Source organism: Anser brachyrhynchus (assembly GCF_964034855.1).
Source record: "Anser brachyrhynchus genome assembly, chromosome: 12".
NCBI lineage: Eukaryota > Metazoa > Chordata > Aves > Anseriformes > Anatidae > Anser > Anser brachyrhynchus.
In genome coordinates this window covers 12,220,468-12,247,276 of record NC_137707.1, presented here as the reverse complement: position 1 = coordinate 12,247,276, position 26,809 = coordinate 12,220,468, and the positions used below count along the sequence as shown (strand labels likewise).

General features: G+C 45.2%; 1 protein-coding gene across 2 annotated transcripts; it reads right to left on the bottom strand.

Annotated features, from left to right (window-relative positions):
* Window positions 1–42: 42 nt before the first annotated feature.
* On the bottom strand, window positions 43–26,313 carry NUTF2 (nuclear transport factor 2). Of its 2 annotated transcripts, none has more exons than XM_080552018.1 (5): window positions 26,153–26,313; window positions 15,990–16,114; window positions 12,842–12,913; window positions 8,464–8,562; window positions 43–566 (listed from the first exon to the last, which is right to left on the bottom strand). In XM_080552018.1, exons 2-5 carry the CDS (start codon window positions 16,086–16,088, stop codon window positions 453–455), a joined length of 384 nt encoding a protein of 127 aa, XP_080408144.1. In that variant the 5' UTR covers window positions 16,089–16,114; window positions 26,153–26,313; the 3' UTR covers window positions 43–452. The 2 variants fall into 2 exon arrangements, with proteins under 2 accessions (XP_080408144.1, XP_080408145.1); XM_080552019.1 differs by lacking the exon at window positions 26,153–26,313 and adding an exon at window positions 25,403–25,656.
* Window positions 26,314–26,809: the final 496 nt, after the last annotated feature.

The window sequence follows — 26,809 nt, the reverse complement described above, 5'->3', positions numbered from 1 at the left end:
GCATCACATACTTGATATCCAACTCATTAAAACAATTTAAACTGCTAAGAAAATCTCATGGTTTTATTGTGTAACGTAGCATTGAAACATCTGAACAAATCAATAACTGGGCTGTACAGGCTGCTGTTCTTTCATTTCTTTGGGTTATAGAGCATCTTGTCAGTACATAAACAACAACCTTTTGCATTATAAATTCTTTCCGAGGCATGCTGGTACAACACAAATTTCTCTTGTCAAATGCAGCTAAGTCTAACTTCCAAACATCATGCACAAGGAACTCATCTAGTGACAATGTAAACTCAGCAGAAGGGCAGGTCACAGGTCTTGCTTGCTCGCGCTCTGCAGTGCTGCAGGTTTGTGTATGATATTTGGAATGTTCCGTGAGTGTGAATAGTATCAGTAAGAGAAGAGGAGGAAAAAAAAAAAAGCACGGGTGCCTCGGGGTCGCCAGCTCAGCCAAAGTTGTGCAATGCTAGCCTGAACATGTCATTGGTGCAAACCCAGGCATCATTGATGTTCTTTAATAGAAATATCTGGTGGAATCCCATGATAGGATCTTCATCAGCCTGTGAAAAGAGAGGAAAAAAAGTTCAAAAAGCTCTTTCTTGAGAAATGTATTCTAAGAGTGATGATAAGACAACTTAAAAGCTAATGTTAACAGTGATATCACATGCTGTAAGATACCTAGTACCTCAAGAACTACTAACAACCAGAGAGGTTCTGTTCCAAGTTGCTTGCAAACACCTAGTGCCCAATGACACAGAAATCCTGCAATAGGTTGTTAGAGTTTTCTGGAATAATTACAGACTTCTCATTCCAGCAACTTCACACCAATAAAGGCATGCCTGCCTCACTGTGTTGAGGCCACAAGTTTTTTTTGGACCTTGCCCAGGAACCAAGTGCGAGACTATGCATTTTTGAATTAATTTGGAATTGCTGTAGTTTGGACTGATCACAAAAGGGATTTCCTCTGGAAGTCAATAGCAGCAATATTGCCTGAATGATCTTTGTAACGATCGTGGCTCTTGAAATGTTTCCCTGAGCCCGTACAACTGGTTAGCAACATTGTGCTTCCTACACCAGAAACAGCAGGAACGCCCAGGAACAGCTCAGAGCAAAATAACAGCCATAGCTGCAGTGAGGTGTTAATGAGCACGGTGAAATCTTCCCAGCAGTGCCTCAACTTTTGCCTTCATCAATTCAGCTAGGTGGGTTTACTGCACTATAATATAGGGCACTATAATACTTACAGGGATTAGGGACTACAAAATGAGAAAATAGTATTACAGGGAGTCTAGTTCTCCCATCTGATGTTTACCGGCCTTCTCAGAGATATGATGCAGGAATTAAAGCCTTAATAACAGTTGGAAATCACAACAGAACTTAATCTGAACAGCTCGGAGGACCTAGCTACAAGCAATCCTCTGATACTGACTATCATGTATTCAATTTAGCATTTTTGGAGGATTTTAAGCTTTATTCTTTCAGTGCAACTACTGCAAATTAAGAAAAGGGGAAAAAGCATAAGAAAGTATTGAAAAGCAACACGCAGAGGAACACATGAAATGAACCGTCAAAATGCTGAATGCTTACTCTCAATGCTCTGCTGTCCATCAAGAAAAGCAAATGCAAAAAGGCTGAAGAACAAAGGAGACTGCTATAAACAAAATCTTTTAAAATATAAGATTCACATAAATGATAAATTGGCTGTGGAACAAGTCAACTTTGAGGAACAACTTGGTAAGAACAACAACTGCATCATGAAGCAGGAAGTCCGCCGGAGCACTGGTAAGATGGAGTGCATGATTGGAGTGTAAAAGGAGCATTCAAATCTATTTCAGAGCAACAACAAAAAATAGTATATGGAATAGTGTCAGGATACGCTGACCAGTGGAGGAAAACCAAGAAGGGCGCTAGACTAGCTATTGCTTCTCAGGAAAAGTGATACTGAAATCATTACAAGTAATTTTTTTTTTTTTGGAAACATCAGCTCAGCATTCAACAGCTATCAAGGCAAACAGTGTTAGCAGTTATTAGGAAAAGAGACCAAAGCCCATAATTATGCAACCACATAAATGCACAGAGCACCCACATACCAAATCCTGCATGCATTACTTATGTTAAAAAAAGTGGTAGAATAAAGAAAGGCCAGAAAAGGGTAGAAAGTCTCTTATTGAAGAAAGTAAAGTAAGTGTGACTCTCCAGCTTGCAAAAAACTGTGATTGGGTGGGAGAATGGGAAAGATATCAAAGTACTATAAAACTTACTATAAAACCATGAAGGACAAGATGAATGAGGAAACTACTTTCCTGCAGCCAAAGAATAAGAAAGCACCAACTAAAGCCAGGAGTATCAGGAAGTTCAAGTATTCAGTTCACAAATTAATAAACGAAAAATCCCCAAATCAGGCAAGTGCTAATAGAGTCACTGTTCAACTGCCCGATGAACTGGGCAGCCTTTTGTCATGCTGATATATGCTTTCTTTTGCATTAGGCAGAGGCTCCATAGTAATCAGCACAATGTGAACACAGCAATTGTGTTGGATTAGACTAGCCATCTATCTAGTTCAATAGCAAGTAAGACAGCAGTCACGCCAATTATTTCAGGGGAATTGCCAGCACCATTAGATCTGCCCAGAAAGATGCCTGCCTATCCATCCTGAAGAGGTGGCCTGTGCACAGAAACCTGGGGGTTTGTGTCATTTCTAGCTTCTCCTAGGTATCAACCACCACTTAAATCCTAGTAAGGTCTCACTACTACTTGATAGTTTATACCAGACACAAAGGAATCTTTAAGAAAACTGAGTAGCATCAGAAGGCTGTGCATTAAGGTTTGAAATACAACTTTGTAAAGCACTTTTTTAATGTTATCCCTTTGGACTAAGCCAGAATGAGTTCATGTTCACTTCAGCTCCCTTCCAATGGCTTCATTTAAACCACTAGAGAATCTTACCAGCTTGAACCACTTTTAATTACAACTATTAATAAGCATTTAGCATACTCCCAGTTGCCCTCTGGCCTCCTTCTCTTAGGTCACCGAGGCATCTACTAGAGATTGCCCAAGTAGTTTTCACCAAATGTGAACGTGCTCGTTACAAACGTGAGTGTACATTAAAAATGTACCTCTAAAAAAACAGATCACTGACACTCTGCTTTTAGGGTAGAGTTCCTCAGTGTGTGCTAAGTGCAGCTGCACCCCATCTGCTAGTGCTTTGGCTTGACAGCAGTTTCATCCTTCCTTATGTAATTCAAGACTGGACATATGAAAAAAGATTTAAAAAAAAGTTCTTCCCCAAACCCTCACTGTTCTACATATGGCCACCTCGCACAGTGAAGTCGCAGAATAGAGGAGCAATGTTCTCTAAAACAAGAAAATCCTAGACTATACTGAAATGCAAATGAAATTTATAGTATGTATTCAGAATTTTGGGAATAGACTACTAACACGTGAGCAAAGACTCACAGTCAAGATACTTGAGATGCTCTAGAAGAGATCGAATAATCCATGCCCATTTGGGATCTTCATCACAGCTCAAACAGCCTCACTGAAACTCTTTACCCTTACTTTTCACTCCAAATTCAGTGGTGTCTGACTCAGAATTTGCATTCCAGATGTGAAGCACAGGCTTTAAACACAGAGGCTTTATTTACCATACAAAGTTTTCCTTTATGTAGTTTCAATTCTTTCATGACAACTTGGAATTAAAAACAGAATCACAGAATCAGATAGGAAGACTTGTGGTTTCCCATCTAGCCTCCCGCTTATAGCAGGACTGCCAGCAGCACTGCATTAGCTATGGCTTTCTTTAGTAGCCTTCCAAGCCTCCAAGAATTTCACAATGTGTCCAGGCAACACTTCTCAGGGTTTCACTGTTCTGAAGAGAAAATTCTCCCTTGTGTCCAGTCTGAACCTCCCAAGCTGTGGTTTGCTACCACCGTCCCTTGTTACACTGTCTGGCACCACCAATAGTTTGCCTTCAGGTTGTTGGAGATACTCAACTACCAGGTGGTAGTGGAAGTACCAAACTGCTTTCCACATACATTGCAGGTGTTATTACCCTTAGCCACCTCCTCTCCAGGCTCACCAAGCTGTCAAATACTGCTCATCGTGGCAGCTTTCTGACCTCTCCCAGTTTTCCTACAGCCCTGCTGGCCTTGAGGCCCACAACTGTAGAAAGTCCTCAACTTACAGAGCCATTAGTCATAGAGTATTACAAGCTACTCTACCTTGTAATCCAAGTTTAGCTGAAAAAAACACTATGGAGCAACAGTAGAACAATCGCAACTTTTCTCCTCATCTGGAAAGAGAGGATTTTACTTTCCTTTCACCATCACCCCACCAAAACCATTGATTAAAGTGCATACTTGCAGCTATCTTTATCTCAAAGGAGAGACTAGTGACTGAAGATAACAGGTTCTTTCAGATGTTAACCCTCATTTAACAGGCTTTAAAGCAATGCTTTAAGTATCCACCATGCATTACAAAAACATCCAGTCGTTTGGGTTGCAAGTTTCCTTTCCCTTTTAAGACCAAGAAACACCACATAACAATTAGTTATCACGATTAATTCTGCAACAAGCACTTCAAAATTCACGCTTGGGTAGAGCTGCAGATTTTCCACATTGCTCTGAGAATGTGCAAACCACAGCCATGCTTCTCAGCCACCACGAGCTTAATTGACAGAAGAGTGAGAAGAAAGCTCCTTACTCAACCAGGACAGCGAGGACTGCAGGGAACAGAGGTAAGGCAGAGGTTAAACGTTGTGGAGGGCTAGCCTGAAGACTTCGTTGGTGCACACCCAGGCACCTTGCAAGTTTTTCAACAAAAAGGTTTGGTGGAAGCCTAGAACCTGGTCATCATCTGCCTGAGCATGACAGGAGGAGAAATAAGTTACCGGGTGAAGCAGACTGAGAACAGAGGGAAATATTCTGGATGAACATTGGTGAACTAGCATCTCACCAAGTGACACTCACTCCTGAAGGCTTAAACTGATGCTTACTCTTCCTAGTTAAGTAAGGATGCACATAGGCAGACAGTGAACAGCAGTAAGAATTGATGAGAACAGAATTAGAATAAGCAGAGGTACATTTATTATCCCTCCACATAAGGATTAACAACATTACCACCTATCCCAACGTTCATTGAAGAGGATCTCACATGTTTACTTGAAAATGTTTTTCAATGAAAAAACATTTACTGAAAAAGACAGTTACTATACTGTTTCTGCCAGTGACGTCTCACTCAGAGACGTCATTCACCCTCCTCAAGTGCTCTACTACACTCTGAAGTCTTCTCCTAGAAGCTGTTACAACTTACACTTGGGGGGACTGACATCTGTTCCAAAAGGTATGTTGCATTTTTACAGGTCATATTGGTATTAGCTCACAGGGCTGTAGACTGGAAAAGCACAGAGGCAGACACACATCCTGGCTTTGTCACGGGGCAGTTATGATTTCAATTGACTAGTTATAATCACTCTCCAAAAGGGGAGACCAAAGGATTAAAAAAAGTGGCATGTCTTCTTAAGCATAATGCTGTGGTAAGGAAAAGCATTTGACAATAGTAGTCCTTGGCCCTGTTATTTCTTCAGAACTATTCTTGTACAGCTAGAAGAGCTGAGGCTTTGTGACAATTTGTAACAGCTCACCCCACACTACATGCAGGGGAATATAAGGTTTTACTTCAAGTATTCTGTTCCCCCCCCCCCCCCCCGACTAAAACCAAAAAAGATAAAAATACAACGGCTTAAGAAAGAAGTGCCAAAGATGCATACAGCTCAATTAAGAATGAGTTTCCCTCTGAACTTTTTGGATGAACAATTTAATCAGTTAAGGCCTCTGAAAACATAAGCATCATGCCAAGAATGACTTTTTAGAAACTGCATGTTACAGGTACTTTAGCCTAATTACTTTCTTGTATTACTCTACTAAAAACATTATGCAAGCTCCTTCACTACAGAATACAAGGCAGGTTTCACAAATAGAGAATTCCAAAGCGTATACGTTAATTGTACTGAGCTTTCAAGAATTTGGCTCAGTCACATGAATAGGATAACTATTCAAAGCAAGCAGGGCTCATCCCTTCAAGCCCTGATAGGGTTGTTCCTGAAAGTCCTCTTCCCTGGGCAAATTTTTCTACTTTTCCTTTAAACAACGGAATTAGAGCTGTGAAGAACAGACACACCGTTAAGAAGGTTACCTTTAAATAAAGCTAAGTATCCAGCTCTGCGTTTCTGTGCTACAGCATATCCTGTTCAACCCAATCTGGAGATGGGTTGAGTTACTTACCAACTCTAGTGAGTTACTTACCAAACCCCATTGTTCTGTCACTGTTATCACATCTAAAACAGCACTAAGATGTGCTAAAACGATTGCTAACATATGTACAAGCACAAGAAAAAGCATTCACTAACTACGACAGCTAGGTTCATGTACTGGCAGAAGTGGTTACTACACACATGCTAGAGACTTGCTGAATATTTCATTTGTCCATTTGTAATGATGAGTAGCACACAAGGCAGAAGCAAGAACTCCAAAAATTTGGACCATCTGGACACTTCCTCAGTGAGGAGCAGCATTTCCAAGCACTGTACTATACTTTTTAAAGCTAAGATGAGGAATGGAGAAAAAGCGATGCTTCTCCTAATATAAAAATCACAAACAAGCTGGATTTGATAGTGACAATAAGCATATAATCAATCCAGTACGTTCTTTCCTAGTAACTAGATGCACTATCGTACAATCTCTGAATTATTCAGGTATGGCTCAACAAGCTGAAGTTATTCAGAGTATAAAAACAGCACAGTAAGAAACACTGCTCCAAGAATTGCTATTTATGAAAAGCTCTGACTGCATCTACCATCCTAATGGCTGTACTAAAGGATGATAAAACCCAAACTTTTAAGAAACTGCATTCATTGCCTAGCATTCAACACAAAATCACTGCTGCAAGCTGTAACCTGCTCGGTGATTATACAATGACCTTAAAAACATGACTGTGCATAACCAAATGCAGCTGTCACTGGCCCAAGACATTGACTGAAAAGAAATCTTGGTTGCATCACCAAGTTTTGTGCACACCCAGGAGTCAGACAGATGAGATCAGCATGTCTGACCTCACACCTGCCCTGCAACTCAGTGCTTTGTGGCCACACGTAGCTGTCACTACTCACTGGAGTATGTACGTGCAAGCAGGAGCGAGCAACAAGAAAGCTGGAATCCAACTTGCAGCTTGGAAGCAGGAGCAACTTTAATGAGAGCCAAAGCTATCTATGTTAGGCTTAGAAGTGGATGCCCCCCCAACAAAATGAAGGGGAACAGCTAAGCACACAGATTCAAACTTTTGGTCCTATTTTCGCTTAGTTAATTGTACATTTGGAGGAAGTCTGAACGCTTTGATACCAGAAGTGACACTGAGAGTTAACATAAGATTAACATAAGAAAGAAAGCCTAAATAGTTATTTTAAGAGAAACCTGGTCCAAAGTAACTCTAAAGGTTGGATGACTTTGGAGTTCTGACTTGACAGCATGGCTGGACCAAACCCTGACAAAACTAACTCTGAAAGATATAACTATGGTGATTTCATGCTTTTTGAATAAACACTGCTCACTGTGTGCAAGTTCTGCCTACAAGTGACTTCACATACAGGAGGGTTTTTTTTGGTTGTTTGCATACAAATTCCAGGACTTCTTTCATCAAGCAGTCTCATTAACTTACAGGTCTATAGCCCTGGTATATTAAGATGTAACATTTCCTCAGAAGAGCAGGAGACTGAGTAACTTCACGTAGTTCAGTTCCATAATTTAAACAGCAATGTAAACACACTGCAGCCTGAAATATATTCCGACTTCTTCACAAGAAGCAGCTCTTTCAGCAAGAAGTATTTGAGCTCAGAGGCAACATTCCCATTGTTGAACTGGTTTTGAATACAAACCAGTGTATTGGACTACATTAACACCAGGACTGTATTCTTGTGTCTTAAGATAATTAAGATAACAAATGAAAAGCCGGGTCTTACTGAAGGGTTGTCAGCTAACAAAACACATTAATTGAGCTGTGATTTAGTATATGTTACATCAAAGAGAATGTTAAACTAGGTGTGCTTCTGTTGTCCAAGAACACTTGGACACTTTAAATGTAACTGAGGACACTAAAATCTTACTGCAGAGTAAGGAAAAAATTGACTTTGCTAGTGCCTATATACTTGTGTGCATAGTACAAACCACGTTAACTTGCTGGACATGAACAAATGACTGCCAAATTACAGGTGCTTTTACCTAGTGCTAGTTATCTGAAGAGACAAGCAGTTATTCAGCGACCTTGAACAGAAGGATGACATCCCAGTGCAAGCTTACCAGAATTCCTTCCCCACCCAAGAAGTTTCTTTTCAGAAATTAGACGATTTAGTATCCTGCAAAAATTTAAGACATATGCATTTGTTACCCTTTAATGGAAAGAGTTTACCTTAAGCTGTCCAACTACCATACTGAGTATACAGCTGTCAGGTGTAGGTTGGTGGTCTTGTGCTGTGATGCTGTGTTGTATTTTTTGGAAAGGGAGGCTCTATAATGAAAAGAGAGCAAAATAAAGAATGGAGTTATTGCATTATTTAACTTGCAAAACAAATCCAACATTACGAAGTATTAGACTATTTTAGTAGTACTACAGGGAGAGTTGTTGCAACTCAACAACAACACTAAGCTGGGTTGGATCACAACAGTTCAGTATTTTTAAAGCACCAAAATACATGAAATATGTCGCCATATACATTAAGTAGTGCCTTTTCCTAGTCTAATTATACAGCGTTAGAGCTCCAGTTCATCTACAAGCAGGAAGATCATATGATGAAGACAGAAATCTTCTCTGCTCAGAACAGTGTTGAAAGAGTATATGACCTAAGAACTCTCACTTCGCTTCTTCCTTATAGTGGCTATAAATAGAAAGGAGTGGTGTTTGACCAAGAACCAGTGGTTGAGATTTGAGTTCCTCACATCCACTTTTCCATTTCACTTTCCTTGATAACAGATAGCATCTGAGGGGAATCAAAACAGTAACTGGCAACATCTTTGCCATTTGCCAGGCAGGAGGGAAGAAGAGCGGGGAAGCAAGAGCACACATTTGTGGAAAAAAAAGCTTCCCATGTTCATGTAGCAGCTACAAAAGCATGTCTGGAGTAAAGAGTGCAAGGTACACACCTATGAAAACATCAGACGGTGTGGAGTGATCCTTCTTTTTCATCTCAGACCACATTCACATTCCAACCACTGATGACTCCAAGTAGCAAACATCGGATATCTAGGGGATCTCAGAGTACTGTCACACGAACATAAGCTCAGCACCATTCTATCAGAAGTTGGATTAGTGCTGGATGCTGTAGGAGTGCCATTTTGGCACAGATGGAGCTCTGAGGGGTCACGTGGCTGTTACCCAGCACTGCACAGGATACGGTGGTTTAAACCTGCAGGATGCACTTTGACTTTGCTCCATTTTCCTGAAAACTTGCTAGGACAGACCCAAGCAAGCACTTAGACAAGTTCTGCATTACCCTCTAGTGGAAAGCCTCAACTTCCTAGAAGGCCTAGACATAGGAACAGGAGTTGAAAAAGTGCTACTATCAAGGATGTGGAGAGCAGACTGGGCCCTACAAGTATAAGGCTTCATGAAGAACACCAGGAAGCTAAACCCTTGGCTAACAGAGAACACAAAATGGTGGAAGGATCAGGACCCAGGGAAACAAAGTAAGCATACAGAGCAGCCCTCTAACCACAGAGAGACAGGATTCAAGAACACTCCTGAATAAAGCCTGCAGTGTTTCTTCTTGGCTGGGACAGTAATTCCCAACTTACCATGAACTGAAAAGAACGAGCCAACTGGTTTGTAGCTTCCAGCAGAGTATTTTCCAGGGTTACCATCCTGAACTTGAACATGCAATGCGCATGCCCAGCCTGCACAAGCATAGGCTGGGACGTTGCACACCTTTCCTTTGACAAGTGGCAGTACTATGAAACCTAGTCTCACCTCTTCACAACAGCTACCTGCTGAGCAAGTCCTGCAAGAAGAGTCTCTTGAAAAGGCAGAGAGGTAAGCGGGAATGAACGCGGCTGTACCCAGAACCCAGCTTCCAGCATTACAAGATGACTGAGAGGTGAGACTGGGAGGAGAAGATGGAAGAAGGAAAAGGCTTCAAACTCAGGAGCCCCCACAAAAGGGGGGTATGAAACCAAAAAGGAGGCCAGGGAAGATGCTGCCTGTTTCAAATACCTGGCTGTCCCATTTTGAGAAAAGGGCCCCAGTGGCTGGCCAGTCAAACCAGCTATTCCTCCTGATATACAGGGGTGGAAATCCCACTGTAGGGTAAGCTGATAGGAAAGATCACTGATTAAGATAAAACTACCTCAGATAGATTGTTGCTTGTGGATACCCATCTGTACTGAAAGGAAGGATTTCTTTACATGCAGAGTACAATAAATGTGGCTGACAAGTGAAAAGCCAGAACAAGCAAAGCTTTTAGTGTCCTTTGAGAACTTGTCTGGACTTTTACTTCCAGAACTGTGGAACCTTCCTTTTAAGCCAGCTAAGAGAAATTTTGCAAGAATACAGTTTTTTTCTGGGTAGCTTAAACTCACTTCTGGCAATGCCTGCTCAACATTTTAGCAAACAAAGCTTGTTTCTCATGCCTCCTGCTATCTCCTCTAGAGCAGCCATCCTTGGCTTTCTCTGATGGACCTAGCAGTGCTGAGACTACTTCCTGCAGTATCCTCCAAACATCACCCTGCCTTCTGAGCTGCTCAACCTGAGACAGAAGCCTACAACATCCAATAAGCTAAATCCAAGACTACCTTATTGATTGGCAGAGACTCTGTATAAATTTGGTTAACATGTGATGCCCAAACTGTAGCAGGATTCTGCCTCCAAGAGATGTGAAGAGATCTCACCAAGCACTGAAGTAGGTCTGAAAACGTTCCATCATCCAAGCTACCTGTCCCGGCTTCCTCCTTGGTCCAAGAAGCTCCTAGAACTAAAGGCTTATCAAACACTCAAGCCAAAACAGGCTGCCCCCCCAAAATGAGAACAGGCACTCTATTTGAAATAACTCCTCAACCCAGTACCCATTAAGACAGAAGGAATGAGTGTCAGCTCCCACTCTAAACTGTAAAAAGGGTACAGGTGCACTAGTGCTGCCAAAGCAATGTCTCTGCAACCTCACCCAACTGTATGAGCAACATCTGGCAGACTGAAAAGCTGCCACAGCGTTGCTGTTACACAGCGGAGATCTTGCTGTAAAAGAAAATCCTGCCTCGATGCTTGAAAACAAGACTGCAGAAGTACAAAATAATTCCAGTACCAAACTTTCAGTGACCTGCTCAACATGCTCAGACACTCCAGAAGCACAAAATAGGTGAACACATTAGGTTAAAACAGCAAACAAGACCCAAGTAGCTCAGCACTGTCAGAGCTATGCTGAAAGACATTAGAGTTGGAGTACGACGCTACCATCCCATAACAAGCCACAGCAGTGGAAGGGCATGCAATAGTCGTACTGCCCTTCTTCCTTACTTTAAGCAGATTGACGTCGTCAGACAAACTTTCCTCGAGGCAAAGAATTATGCCTCCACTGTGCAACAAGCACACAAATCCAGAAAGAACAACTTGCACCACAGACAGGGAAGACAAAGATGAAACACTCTGGTGGGAAACAGGCTGTATCTGCACTGGGCCAGATCCAAGGCAGTAGTCCAAGATGCTGTGGCCAAGCAAATATTTAGTTGGTTGGGTGTCTAAATGGCTGGTAGCCCAGTGGTCTAAGAAACACTTAGTAAACAAACAAGCAACTCTGGAGCTTGAGTTCTCACGTCTCATCTAGAACAGAATAGGTGCAAGCTGTGCTTTGAGGTGCGTGGTATTCTTAAAGGCAATGCAGGCATCTAAATCACAGATCCATGGGCAAATTTCAGCCTTCACAGTTAAGGATACCATGGACGAAAGCAGTGATTCCACAACACAGGAGCACTAACTGTGCAACAAGACAAGTGCCCAGGTAACAGACTTCCTTCTCAAAGTGCAAAAGAGTTGGCCTGAAACTATGCCACATTCTGTCCGATATACCACACTCTGAGCAGAATGTCAGAGGAGCTACAAAGCATACGCTCCACAGATCTTGCGGGAGAAACTTTCAGGTCGCTCGACAGCTTGTAAGTACACCAATTTTTATAAGAGGGATGAATTTTCTCAAAAAGACAAAGCTTGGAGAAGTTTAACTAAAACACGGAGGGAAAATTTCAGTCTCTATACATCAAGAAGTTTCCTCTGACTTGAAGGGGAACAAGTGGCTTCAAAGTGCTGAACCATAACTATCATATCTGAATAGCTGAGGAATGCTTTATTGAACCTAGGTTCTTCACTACAGAACTTATTTGAAGTTTATGTATTTGAGAACAAGAAGCTCCCTGCAGCAATTTGTTTAGCCTTCACCACAGGCAGATCCAAACATGTCTGCTGTACTGCTTCCTGAACGTGCTTAAAATGTAACAAAAAACACCCTTCATTACTCCAGATCAAGAGATCAGCTTATGAACTATTTTTAATTAATAATGTCAAATGCAGTTGCAATCACAAAATATCCTTGCAAACTAAACGAGTCAACATCCTACCATTAGAGCACCAATAGAACACCCCGCTACATAGAATTAAACCACAAGAAATGTTTTTTGGAGATATAAGCTGGAAGCACAAATTAAAATTTGATTTAACTGCCGAAGTCTAAATCAAATTTTCAGAGGTAACTAATTTACAGTCTTCAGGACTATCTCCCCAAACGTTCAGTAGAGGATTACAGACTTACAGAGAGTTTTTCAACAATGGCTGCTTTGCCCTGGAACTGCTGTCCTTCCCACGTAAGGCATGATGCATCAATCTGGGGGGAAAAGAAAAAAATTCGTGAGCTTGCTTAGGGTAACTTTTAAGCAATCTTTGCTTAATCCAGTCTTTGCTTACTTGGCATGTATCCTTAGAATCTAGCTATTCAGAAACTACCTCAGAGATAGAAACCACAAAGAACAACTGAAAGAGTTTAGAATAATCTACTAGAAATTAAGAACATTAAGATTCGTTATCATGATTCTACCAGCAAAATAGTCCCTGCCTTTGGATCAAAGTTAGCTTTCAGAAGAAAATCTAAAGGTATGGATACAAGTCGAGCACAGACAAAAATATATGAAGAAATATGACAAGGACTTGTACCATCAAGCTTTTTCAACTAAGGTACCAACTTGCATATCCTACTCACGCCCAAAAAAGTAGAATGTGCCTGTAAAGGTTTTCTAACGGACTGCCCTGTGTGGCATGCAAAGATTGAGATGCTTCAGTCTACCTGCTCTTCCACTGCATGAGGGACGACACACACAGCATGCTATGTTGGATGCAACAGCAACAGACAAAAATTTATATTCATTTTAGGATACTTCCTTTAAACCAGAATCACAGTATCCTAACCTCACACCAACATAGCTCTCTGCCTTCTCAGGTCCGGTTTTGAACCCTGACAAACAGAATTAAGTTTTAAACTCGGGGGAAACCACTTGAAGTCTGGCAGCCGCCATCTCCAAACAGCACCTTCACCCTCTTCCTGACAGCCCAAGTTCTTTTTCAGCCTGTCACAGGTAGCTTGTTCCTTCCACATCTTTTGAGTTTAAACACCTCAAGAAATACAGTTCTTGTCTCTTCCCTATCCAATCTTCAAATCTCACTGAAGCTGAGACATGAATCTCATGTCTCAGCAGAAAATGGCAGGCTCTAAAGAACTCCATTTGTATGCTGCGGTAGATTCTCCAACCCTTGTTTTTGATCTACACCGCGCGAAAAAGCCACTTCCTTCAGGCAAGCGTGCTGAGCCTGCACAACACAGTCACACCCATTCTAAAAAAGCTTCTGGTCTTCACTGTATCATCGGGAACAACATGGTGCAGCAAGAGCCAAAAGAACAAAGCCGGGACCGGGAAGCAAGAGCATGAAGCATCTCGGGGTCACAGATGCAACTGAATGCAGGCCGGTGAAGATCCCTTGAGCACAGCTTCCTCCTAAGCCCAGACATGTCCCTTTTAGAGGAAAATGGACTAAATCTAGATTGCGTAAACCAGTCAGTTGACAAGAGCATCTGGCTGACATCACCTGCATCTTGCATGCCTCTTGACTTCGATCACTGGAGAAGCAAGGTGTTGGTACCAGGGAACGAGGCTACTCTCTCAAGCATTCCAGTTACAGAATCACAGAATATGGAAATATGAAAAGCCATAAAGGAAGAGGAACCCCAGAACCTGCCTTACTGAATCCACTTCAGCAAATAGCAGGTAAGCACTCTGTGGTGCAGGACCTTTCTGGTGTTTCAAAGAGCAGCAGAAGACAGATGAAGTTGGTGAGGGAAACAAGCTCTGAAACTGCAACTTCACGCCGTACCTAATTAATCTCTCTGCTATTGGTCACCTCCAAGGCCCCTTGCTTTATCAATAATCTGAGAGCAACTGCTTCAAGAACAAAAAGCATCTCCTACCCCAAAACCCCTACAGACAAGTAAACATCATCAAGAGTTAAGAAAATATTTCATTATAAGGAGCCACGCGCCCAAAGGAGAGCAAAGAAGTCACTACAGCATTTCCTACAAAACAACTGCAGGGAAGTAACTGCAAAACAATACAGAAACTTGGTACTCCATTTAACTCCAGCAATTTTTAGCTACACAAAACAGGGTCCCATCCTCCATGGATTACAGACTCCACAAAACTGTCCCTTGTCCACAGGTACCTCTGCTGAATGATGGAAGGTACAAGAGCCCCGAGGGTAGAAAAAGCAGTTCATTGCATGCGATGGCCATGCTTCCAGAATTAATTGGTCTGTACTTATTACCAGTCTAAGGATTTAAAGTGTTTTGGTAATGGCATGACAGGAACTGCTTACTGACTTCATATTTAGAGCTGTGGATTAAACTGTGGCTTCCGGTTTTTCCTGCTTTATGGGCTCTGTTCACAGCTTCTTGGTCAAAACAAGGCAGCAGCCTAGCAGATAGCAAATACTTAAGAATCCAAAGAGTAAATGCTACCTGTGCTTGTGGAGACTGCTGAGGTGTAGGGAGGAGCATCAGATGGTGCTCCTGCAACAGCTTCAAACCTCCAGGGATTGGTGAAACTTCGTATGATTCATCGAGCAAGGGTCAGAAAAACAGGACACGCTGCTAGATGGCTTGTAAGACTTGAGTGTCTTGCTGAAACAGCTCAGCCACCCAGCAGCATTCCTCACCAGTAGCAATCAAACTCCATATGCGGAGCACTTTACATATTCTGGAGGCGTCTTCCTCCAAATCTAAAAGCTGATGCTTCTCAGGCCTTTTAGTTACAGGCTTTAATTTTGGAAACAAAGTCTATTTTGCCCCATATGAGGGGCAAAACAAATCAATTATTGAAGAACTTTAAACAGAGCTTAAGTCTAAACCAAGTTTAAACATTTAAACTGAATTTAAAAATTTAAATTCAAGTTACCTTTATGAGGATTAATATAGCATGAGATCCAAGAAACACCTACAAGTGCTGCTAAACAGAGGGCAGGACTCAGAAATCATATCCCACTTGAAGTGAAGAGGGATCCAAGCAAACCCGAGACTGTAAATTAATGGCAAACTAAGTCTAGCACATTTGCTGTGACAGAACATTGTCACAAGGTAGCCTCCAGCCTCTCACACTGCAAAGTCTGTCTACAGCCAACCAAGGGTTTTATGAGCCTGACTGCCTATAGACGAGGCATACAGAGCTCAAAATAGAAAGTAAATGTGTAAGAAATTAAAAAAAAAAAACAAGTTCAGCAAGTGCAGTTGCACTGAGTGATATTCTGGAGTCAGGATAAAACCCACTGTCCCATCCTATGTATGCCCACACATCAAAATAGGGAAATCAAGGCAGACAATGGCAGAGGGGCCCTGTGCCCCCCCTTTTCTAGATACTTACATATATTGCTCCTAATTGAGTCCTGTCTGCATCAAAAAGCTGGTAGTAATGTTGTATGAAGCTGGACCCAATCTGCTCCCAGATAGGCTTGTCTCCCATTCTGAATCCTCACTCAAAGCCAGCGACTGTAAAACAAAACAAGAAATCATCAGAAGGATCACATAAATCAGCAAAACACTTGGCTGGTGTACTAAGCACTAGTGAGCACAGACCATCTCAGCTGGCCAAAATTTTCCTTTAGAAGACATAGGACAATCATCTCCTCTGTATCCTGGACTTCTGAGAAATAAAACTCTTGGATACTAAATGGTTTAACTTAGAGCATTTGGTGATTTCAAGAGCTATTTCAGTGAAAGGTCACAACCCACATACAGCAGTGGAGAACAAGAACCAAGATGAGTAAGTGTTACCGCCTCATAGTCACATATTTCAAAAGTGACACCGTCTGAAAAAGTTGGCTAGCTCCTGCTTTCCGACTTGATCTCATTTACTGTAACCAACTGAAGTGTTAATAAGGACAGATTGTAAGTGGCTTACATCACTTGATTTACCTATTCAGCCCCTCACGCGTTCAACCATCCACAGGTCCCTCTAAGGAAGCATCCTTTCAGCAACACAATAGGAGTTCACGCACTCCCACTAGCTATCTCCATAACACAAGCTTACTTTCAGACCTGCTTTCCTCTTGCATGCTGTCACTAAGGCTGAAGCATACTCCACGTTTATCTTTGAACCTGTAGCGCTTTCAAGACATGGTGGTGAAATATTAAGAGTTATCCAAACTAAACGACCATCCCTTTCAACTAAAAGCTGACAGCCTGATTGTTCCCAGCTCTCCACAGCTGAGCCACACTGGGTGTGCCACTTCTCCAGGCTCCACCAAGAGCCACCTCTCCCTATCAATTGATTTCTTCTTAGACTGCAGCAGTTAGCAAGCTACTTAAGGACTCCAGCCCTCCCAGGGGTGCTACCCAGCTTTGTTAGCATTGACTGGTTTTCCTCACCTCTTTTTTTCCTGAAGCCATTTGTAGGATGGGTCCCTGCATTCACCTGGCAAGAGACTCTGCAGTTCCCAATGAATGTAGCAGAAACACAAAGGTACCAGATTTGTGAACATGAGTCCCCCTGTTTTAGAGGATTAAGCATACAATATGTGCCGCAGACCAAGCAGGCTCAGGTCTAGAAATCATCATGCAAGATCAGTGCAGCTCTACCAGTCTGTTATTTGTTTCAAGAAAGTACGTGCATTGTTTTCTTTATCCTGATACCTCTCTAGAAGAGAAAACACTGCATTAAGATCCGAGTTTACTTGAAACAAAGTAAGCTACACTGGCTAGACATCAAGATTTCCCAGCCTCTGTCCCGTTTTGCAATACCTGACCAGGAACCCCCGAGCTACAGGTCTGTATTGCACTGCAAGTCTCAGAAGCATCTCAGCCATGAGATTCTGTTTTAGGACACAAGACACAGTGGTTATTCTGGCTTCCTTCTACAGTTAATCACTGCCACCTGCTTAAAATTTGTCAAATCCCTAACAGAAGTGAAAAACACTCATGGTACCTCCACAGCAAGCATTAGCTGTGCAGTCAGACAAGAAAGCTCTTATGTTTTAGGCTTTGGACTGTTTCAACTTTACTCACACAAGCTCAAGCTGAAGGAGTTTTACCCACCACAGTCACTCCACTAGGAAAAAAAAAAATCACAAGTTTACAAACGAACAGGTTGTGCTGATTGCATTCCAGGACTGCCACACAGCAGCCTCACCTGAGCAGAGGCAGAAATCAAACTTCAGCCTGCATTAAGAGATTTACACTGAAAGAAAACCTCCTTAAAGTCACTTCCTTGATTTCAAACAGCCTTCATCCCACACCCCAGAAGATTCACCAGAAGCCCCTGGCACAGGACAGACCCAGACTGTGCCTGAGCAGTGCCAGCACGATTTGCCAACACAGCTGCAGCAAAGATTTCCCAAACAGCAGAGCTGCTGAGGTCCCTCAGTCCTGCACTTGGACAAGCATGCTAGCTTTTAAGAGTGCCCCCAAATAATCCCACTGGAACTACATCAGCACGAGCTCCTCGCACAGGCCCTTTAGCTCTCCCTACAACCAGTAAGCACCGCAGCACGCAGTACTGGACTCTCACTACACACTTGTCAGGGCAGGCCTTGCAGATACCCACACCCCTTGCAGAAGAAAGCCCAGGATCCAGAACTGCAGGCAAGTCTGGGGACTGTTGTGGGCTCAAGCATTCCTGCTTTGTCATTTCCCTGTCCCCGCTCTGGCACAACAACCTCCTCCTGATGAATTCTTAATGTGCCACAGGTTAGGATTTCTATCTTTTGCTGTCGCAACAGCCTGCTTACCATCCTGTGTCCCCTAATACCATCCCTTCTACACCGCAGATCACACAAGAAGAAAAATTAGTATCTAAGCAAAGTCCTAGGGATTGGTTTCAACTTGCTTGTAGCTGAGAGCCCGGTGTGCAGCCCTGGTTTTGTTCCACGGGAGCCAGAGATGCATCCATGCCCACCGCGTGCTACGGACCAGGCCTGGGGAACACAGCCAGAACTGGAGAGATCACCTCAGCCACAGACATCAGCAGCAGCACCACCTCTATATACCTCTGCTCCCGTTTCCTCACCTTCATCTCATGCCCAAGCCTCCGATGGGTCTTACAAGCAGAAGATGAACCCTGGCAGAGCAGCTTGTAGCCTGTGCCAATCCACGTCCCAGCAAGGGACATGAGCTGGGAGCTCCACGGAGCAGCAGTCCCTGGCACAGCCCCAGGTCTTTGCAACACATGCTTACCGGAGAGAGGAGGAAAGCCTGGATCGCGTACGAGCGTGCCAGCCTGCCGTCTCCCTCCCGGTTCCTTCAGAAGTTTTCTGAAGTCCTCACTGCCCTTCTCCCCTGGATGTTGTGCTGTTAGAGAGGACTCCCACGACTTGCTCGGAAAACCGGGAGTACTGGTATTTAGTTCTTAAGTCTGCTGATTGCATTCCTGACCTGAAGGTACCTACAGGTCCGTAGCTCGCAGTGGCAGGGTGGTAGCTGCGGTAGAGCAAACAGCCCAAGTGAAAAACACTTCTACTCAGCTTCTGTGGCCCAGCACTGCTTCAGCTCCACCCCATGAATTTAGGTAAGTATCGGACATCTCTCCTAAACATTCAAACGCAAATCTAGTTAAACAGCCACGCACCTAACATTGAGATGAACTAGTAAATGGCAAACCACCAGCTTCTTCTGAAATTAAAAAAAAAATGTTCTTCTGAAGCTAAAAAAAGAGAGTCACTCTTTCAAAGTGAATCTTTTCCCCACACACGATACATATTCACCTTAAAAGCTCTGCAATCACGCAAACCTAAGATCAGTTGCATGCTAGCCCTGCAACTCCTTTAGGCCCAGAGACTTCCAGCTCCTCAAGGCACAACAGCCTCACGCAAGCACCAGACGCCTTCTGTTCAATCCTGAAACTGAGAAAGCCTTTAAGACTGGCAGAAATTAAGGGATCTGAATTTTAAATATAGAAAGTAGTATTATGGTTTCTAAAACTAAAATTAGCACACGTTTGCCACCTCCCTCTTAAAAGGAGGTATTTGTATTTTGGTAGGTAAAATGACATGAAATAAATTAGTCTAAGTTTGACAAGTCACAACGTTGATTTTGTCAGAGAAGCAAGAACTGAACTCAGAAAATACTACTGAAATCAATAACCCTCTATTTTATAACCTTGTTTTTTTCCTCCCTGTGCCATTCATGTATGGTTACATGGTTTTCTTTAATACATTCAACTCTCCCCCAGAATGCTTATTTTCCTCTTCCAATTTGTCACTTTTCCTTAGTGGTTGCTTATGTGTCCTGCACAGGGAGTTTAGAGAAAACACACAAGACAGGGATGATCTTCTGTGCCACCACACCCAGTCCCTTCAGTGAGATACAATCTTTTCCCTTTACCAGGCTGTTTTAGTCAGGTATGGAATACACTTGCATCGCAGAGAAGGCTTTCAATGTCCACTCCAAAGCAAGGAAGAACGAGCACGCTCCGATGCCATCACGCAGGCAGACGACAGCTCAACCAGATCTACCCACAGGTCACTCAAAGTTTGGTTATGGGGGCGAGAGCACTCAATATTAAAACCAGACAAAGAAATGGTTTCAAGTAAGCCAGAAAGCACCTAAGATGGAGCATCACCTGTCCTTTTAAAGGCACCTGCTGAAGGTTACCACTGCATAAGAACATTATTGGATATTCTACCTTAAATCCCCACGGAAAAAGGAGATAGTTTCATTAAGCTAATTTTTTTTCCTCTTTGTCACTTCAAGCCAAGCCTACTTCATCGCGCCCACTTAGGGACGTCACAGCCCATTTGATTAACAGCTCCTTTTTTCCAGAAGCTCAGCAGCGAAGCCACCAGTCGGCTTCACTGGAGTGTAATACTTTAACCCACATCACTCGGTAAATTGCCTGGAATCTGCTCGTATTATAGAATTTATCCCCACCTCCAACACCAGCCAGCAGTCAGTGTTCAAACCGAAACCCAATGCAGCGCACAGAAGTTGCGGCTGCCAGCAGCTTTCCCTCCAATGGGTACGTGTCGACACTGCAGAACTCTATCCCTGCCCTACCGGGGACTTCTCAGCAAGGTCTGCACCGAGTTTTCCTTTGCCAGGTCACACCCTGACATCCTCAAGCACCAGCTCCTGCCCTCCCCGCACGTCCTGCCACGCTCCCTACGACTCCTGGCTGACGCGGCACCAGGCACATCCCCAGCGTCCCTGTCCTGGAGCCAGCACAAGGCTCAGCCTGGCACCGCCACATCCCTGACCCCACAGCAAAGCTCCTGCAATCAGCATCAGGAATTCACACCTACGCCACGCGAGACTTCCCAGTCCGCCGTGACACCAGCCCTTCCTAAATGCAAAGCCACCCCCAACAGGAAAGGGACTTGCAAAAGGCCCCACCACAGTGGCATCACTGCCCCGTGCTTCTCTTGCTGCTCAGCCTCACCAAATCATCCCAGCTACGCTACCCCACATCCCAAAGCCTCCATCCCCTTCCCCCTTGGGCTGCTCCAGCTCGTTATGTCCTGTGCCACCGGCCATCCTGCTCCAGGAGAGAGACCAGAGCCTGAACTGACCTGGGCCCCACCTGCTCTGGCACGGGGCAGATGGCACCATACCAAGGGAAGCTGCACGACCCAGCACCTGCTGGAAACAAAGAAGGTGTGAGGCAGAGGGGGACTGGAAGAGAAAGGAGACTTCACACGGGCCGCAGGCAACCTGGAATTTTACTAAGGTCGTGCTGGCCTCAGGCAGAAGCCCACAAGACACAGAAATAGAGGGTCTTTGTCACTGTCTGTCACAGCTCAGGTGTTCATACCGACACTCATCCCTCCTCCTTCTCTGCCTTGACTCAGGGCATGAGCGATCAGGATGAACACACCGAGACTGCCCCCAGCACAGTCCTTAAGGGAACCGTTTTTGCAAAAGGCCTGGCTGAAAACTCTTCCCACTGCTGCCTTAACAAGAAGCCACGGAGCAACCCAGAGGTGACTCTGTCAGCACGCTGCAGCGCCAAGTCCATCCTTCTCCTCAAGCGGCATCACCAGAGCTACTCAGGGGCGTGCCTCGCGGAAAAGCCACCTCTTTACTTTGGCACCTGCTGACAGACAAACCATCAGATCGCCTTCCCTGAAGCGCAGAAGCACCAGAAACGCTTGGAGAAGGTGGCCTGTCATCGTGTCTCTGCCGTATGGAGAAAGACCAAAGTCTTGTCCCAAGCAGCGGCGGTGTTCACTGCATTATCAGAGCAGGCCACGTGTAAGCTGACTGCTATCAGTCAACACAATGAGGTCTTCTTGAATTCAAGCCTGGCATGCCGGCATTTCTGTAAGAACCATACGTTTTTCCAAAAATGGCAATGAAAACTAATATTTAGAGTAATATGCATTTAGTATTTATGAGCACTAATGAGTAGTGTCCTTCAGCAATTAACACTGTAAGGCGGACAAGGAAACTACAAGGAATCGAAGAACAACCAGCACGAGCAAATAAGCTCGGGAAAGCCCTCCTGATCTGCAGAAAATCAAAACAGACGATTTAAAGAGAGCAGCCTCAAAGCAATACTCTAACATGCTGCTGGAGAGGGAAAATATCACCATCTACCATCCAGCTTCCTGGTATGACTACACTCACTGCCTCCCTAAGTGATCCGAGCACAAATAAACCGCACAGCACTGCACCAAAGTTAAGCTCTAAGATGGGATTCGAGCTGAAGCACACCACGCTGGCAGGCTGTTTGCTGGAAGATGAGAAGATCAGCATAACGACAGAGCACCGATGCTCCCCTTAATGGGTGCTATTGGTCCAGAGGCACTTGTGGAGCCATGGCAAACGTCCCCCAGAGCATCAGCCGCTGCACCCCTCGCTACTGAGTAACAGAAGCGAATCCGGACAATGGAAGAACTCGGAGCTGTTTCGGTTCCTGGTGCACAAGCACCTACCGCCACACGTGTAGCTTTCATGGCTCAGAATGAGAGAGTGAGAATCTTTATACTGCTGGAGAAAAAAAGTAAATAGCCTTCCTGCTATTTCTCCCTCGGTCTCTTTTCTATTGCCACTGAAACACACACAGCCACGAGTTTCTCCTGTGCACGCTTTCTAGGAACACAACAGAACCGGTATCACAGGATTAATGGTCTCTCGAACAGGTAAATCATTTAATACCTACAGCAAGAATCCTTTGATAGCAGATTATCTGCTTCTAGCAAAGACATACTCTGTCAACGGAAGAAACTAAGCAAATTACCATAGAATCACTGAATAATTCAGGTTGTAAGGGACTTCAGGAGCTCCAGCCTCCAGCTCAAAGCAGATTCAGCTAGACCAGTCCAGGTCACCCACACCTTTTTATCCACTTTGATCCAAAAAAAATGATGATTGAGACCACATAACCCCTGGGGGAAATCTGTTTAGCTGCCTGACTGTCCTCCTGCAGAAAAAGCCCCACCCGGGTCCAACCAGAATCCCCTTGCTTCAGCTTCTGCCCCTTGTCTCCAGCCCTCCAGCACGTGCCTTGGTGAGAAGCCCAGCTCCATTTTCCTGATGCGCATCCTTTGGGTAGCAGAAGGCTAGGGCTAAGCCCCCTCAGGCCTTCTCTCCCCCAAAGAAAGCAAGCTCGGGGCAGGCAGAACGCAGGGGTGATGAAATGGGGGCACTGACACGGGGACGCCACCCGGTACCAGTCACTGACCTTACAGGCGCTCCATCACTTCCTGAGAAATTCCAGCTTAGCAGCTGTCAACATTTCTTAGTTTGAAAACCGTTTAAAATTTCCAGTCAAGGTGCAAACTTGAAGGAAAAAATAAAAACCACTTCTCTTAGGTATGTTCTGCCATCGTCTGCACAGCAGCTGATTGATCCACAGAGGTTAAAAATCTGAAAATGACTGCTCCGGGCCAATCAGAAACCAATGACTTGAACACAGGCTCTCACCTTGTAATTGCTATGGGCTGCACCATGCAAGAAATTCCATTATGCTAAACAAGTTTTCAGGTCTAGAAATAATTAAGTCTGGGTATGTGCACAGCAGAAAGATGGAAAGGGAGAACAGAGAAGAGTGACAAGGAGCAGACAGCTTCCTTATGAAAAATATGGAAAACTGACATTCCACTTCTCAGTCTCTCTTTTTTCTTCTCCTCCAACTTCATCAAAACAAATGAATGCAGGAATTACGCCAACCTGAAGTATATTGCTTTGTTTACAGCTGTTTGCAAGCACAGGGCTACTTAGATTACTAAACAAAACACATGGCAAGACTCTGGAAAAACTTCCAGTTTGACACTCACCCTATCTGCAACCTGACAACCCAACGGTGAAAGCGTCAGCCTAGGTAACTTGAAATTATTTATTATTGGCTTACCTGATCATGTATAAAAATAATGTTTTACTGTTAAGTCAGAACAACACATCTGGCAATTTTTCACAGTATTCTTGATACAATCCAGGAGCCGAATTCAAGTCTACAAGGCTGAAGTTGCTTCTCTCTTCCCCAGGAGGAACTCAATCAAGCCTGGCCAGCTTTAAGGTAAGGGAGGAGGCATGGGGGGAGCAACACAGCTGAACCGCATTTTTCTTTACCTTATAGGCAGACCAATGTAACATTTAGTCTCCTAGAAAGAGCAGACTATCAGATATTTCTATCTATCCATGACTGTTATGACAGCTGCTTCAGGTTAAGAGAAAACTATTTTTTAAGTTACAGAAGCAGAGAGATTCCATGTTTCAGTCACAAACCATTTTTCTGTAGCAAATAACTGAAATTCCATAAGGTTTATTCGCGTACAGAAAGATCCTGCAGCAAAGTAATATTCAGCATTCACTTTTATTCTAGATAGATCTTCTGCCAAGAACTGCAATTCGAGCCTTGCGAGTTTTCTTACTGTTCGCAGCAGAAGTTTGGCACATTTCAAAGCAATCAGTTGTATGCTTGTTCAAGTAGCCAGCTGTGTGAGTAACAGCCCTGAACTAGATAGCACAAAGGTGCTCACCCCCTAAAAACACAGCTCCACGTACTTTGGTGTGGTGCTAAACGCAAGAGGACCTAGATAACTTTGCATTATATTACCCCATTTCAGGTTTAGCCAAAACTTTCCTTTCTTATTGATTGAGAGCAGTCAAAACATGGAAAAAATCTCCATCATGCTTTATTATCAAAAATCTTTTTATGTGTGAGTATGGCTTGTTAAGCCTCCACATGAACAGTCTTGGAATTTTAGTTAAACTCCAGGTTTGCAACGTACGCCTGGAAGAAAGACAAGGGAGAAAAATACAAAACCCAGAACTTTTTGCGTGGTATCTGCCTACCTACCTCACGCTTCAAAACCCACGTTTTTACTCTTCTTTGCTTCCTTTTTCTCCTACAAGCTCACAACAGTTCCTACTTCTAGACACTGGGTACGTAGGCACACAGTTTGGTCACGCACAAATACCAAAGCTGTCTGTGATGCTCCAGTATTTGGGAGTTTAAAAACAACAAAGAAATCATACTTAAGAGCATTATCAGCACTTAGTAGATACTGCAAAGCTGACACAAAACATACTATATGCCACTAGCTACGCCACTAACTGCTACACTCCTATTATTGAGGACAGAGACCAAAGAAATCCCAGCAGAGAGCTGCAGGAAGTCATCAGAATTTTCAGTTTTCTGAAAAACTAACGTTAAAGCAAATTAAGTTTCAACTCACCTACTGAAGAACTTGCACTGTTTTAGGGAGGAACACGAAGGGATAGTTGGGAGCCTGGCTGGAAAACAGTTAAGTGGTACAAAAGCGAGCCAAGACGTATTTCAAAATAGATGTGCCGCTGATAATGACGGTACATACAGTCACTTCTCCAGTTCTGCATACTAACCTGCGAAACGCCTTTTTTTCCCCTGTCGCTACCAGAAGTTGAAAGTCACCAAGCGACTGCAGAAAGCACCGCCTGAGCGCAGCTCCTCACAGAGGAGGACCCAAGAGAGGCGTTAACCCGAGGGCGGCTGGCTAAGGGAGCGGATCCAACTTCCGAGCAGCAGCTCCGCAGCCGGCTCCCGCTGGCCTCGGAGCACCTCCCTGGATCCACCTGCCCTTTGTTCCGGCCGGACTGCGGCACCAGGGGCACCGCGCGGCCCCCCCGGGAGCGAAGGAGCTGAGGAAGGCCGAAGGGCTGCGGCGAGCCTGGGACACGGCGCCCGGCCCCCTCGCAGCCCCTCCCTCCCTCCCTCCCGCCCCGCGCTCCGGCACCGCTCGGGAGCCGGAGGCGGCGACGGGAAGCGGCAGAAGGCGAACCGGCTGCCGGGCGCCGCCCGGAACGGGCGAACGGAAGGAACCGGGGGGGGGGAGCCCAGCGGGGCGCCGAGCACCCGCCCCGGGCTCCTCGCTGCCTGCCGGCGGGGCGCGGACACGCGGCGGCCGCTACCGGCGCCCCCCCCTCCCCGCTCCCCTGAATGAGCCCCCCCCGGGCAGCTCCCGCCCGCCCCCACCCGCCCGGCACCGGGCCGCGGCCGCCGCCCCTCCGAGCTCCGCGCCTCAAAGACGGGGAAGGTCAGGGCCGGCCCCGGCCGCGGACCGGGAGCGCCCCCGCCGGCCCTGGCCCGGCCCCGCCGCCGCCCCCCGCACTCACCCCGCGGCTCCCACTATGGCGGCGGCGGCGGCGGCGGCCCCGTGCGCGGCGCGAACCCCCTCAGCTTCTCTCGCCCGCGCTCCCCGCCCCGCCCCGGCCCCGCCCCGCGGCACGCCGGGACAGCGAGTCCGGCCGGCCGCTGCGGAGCGCGCTGGGGAGGGGCCGGGAGGACTACAAGTCCCGGCGTGCCCCGCGCCGCCGCCCGCGGGAGCTCATTTGAATGAAAGGAAGGAGACCGCGCGGCGCTGGGCCCGCGGGCGGGGCCCCGGAGCACTGTGGGATAGTGGCGGAGCGCGGGGGAGGGGGCGCTCTGCCCCTCCCGTGAGGGAGCGGGCAGAGGCCCCCCGAAGTTCAGTCAGTTCTCCCTGACGAGACCTGTACCACAAAAACAAACCTGAATAAAGGCCCAGCTCGCTTCTGGGGAAAGAAGTTGGGGCAGGAGCTGTGGGGTGGTCCAAAAATGACTTCAAATAGGTGGTGCCAAGCGGGTGGCTGTTCCGCAGGACACTGACTCAGTCACACACCACAGCAGCAGCAGGGGAGGCTCACGGAGGTGTGCAACAACTCATGACCTGGCAGTTCAGGTTGTGGGACAGCCCGAAAAGCAGCTCAGCCGCTGTCCTGTGCCAACTCATGAGCACTGGCCCAGCTCCGAAG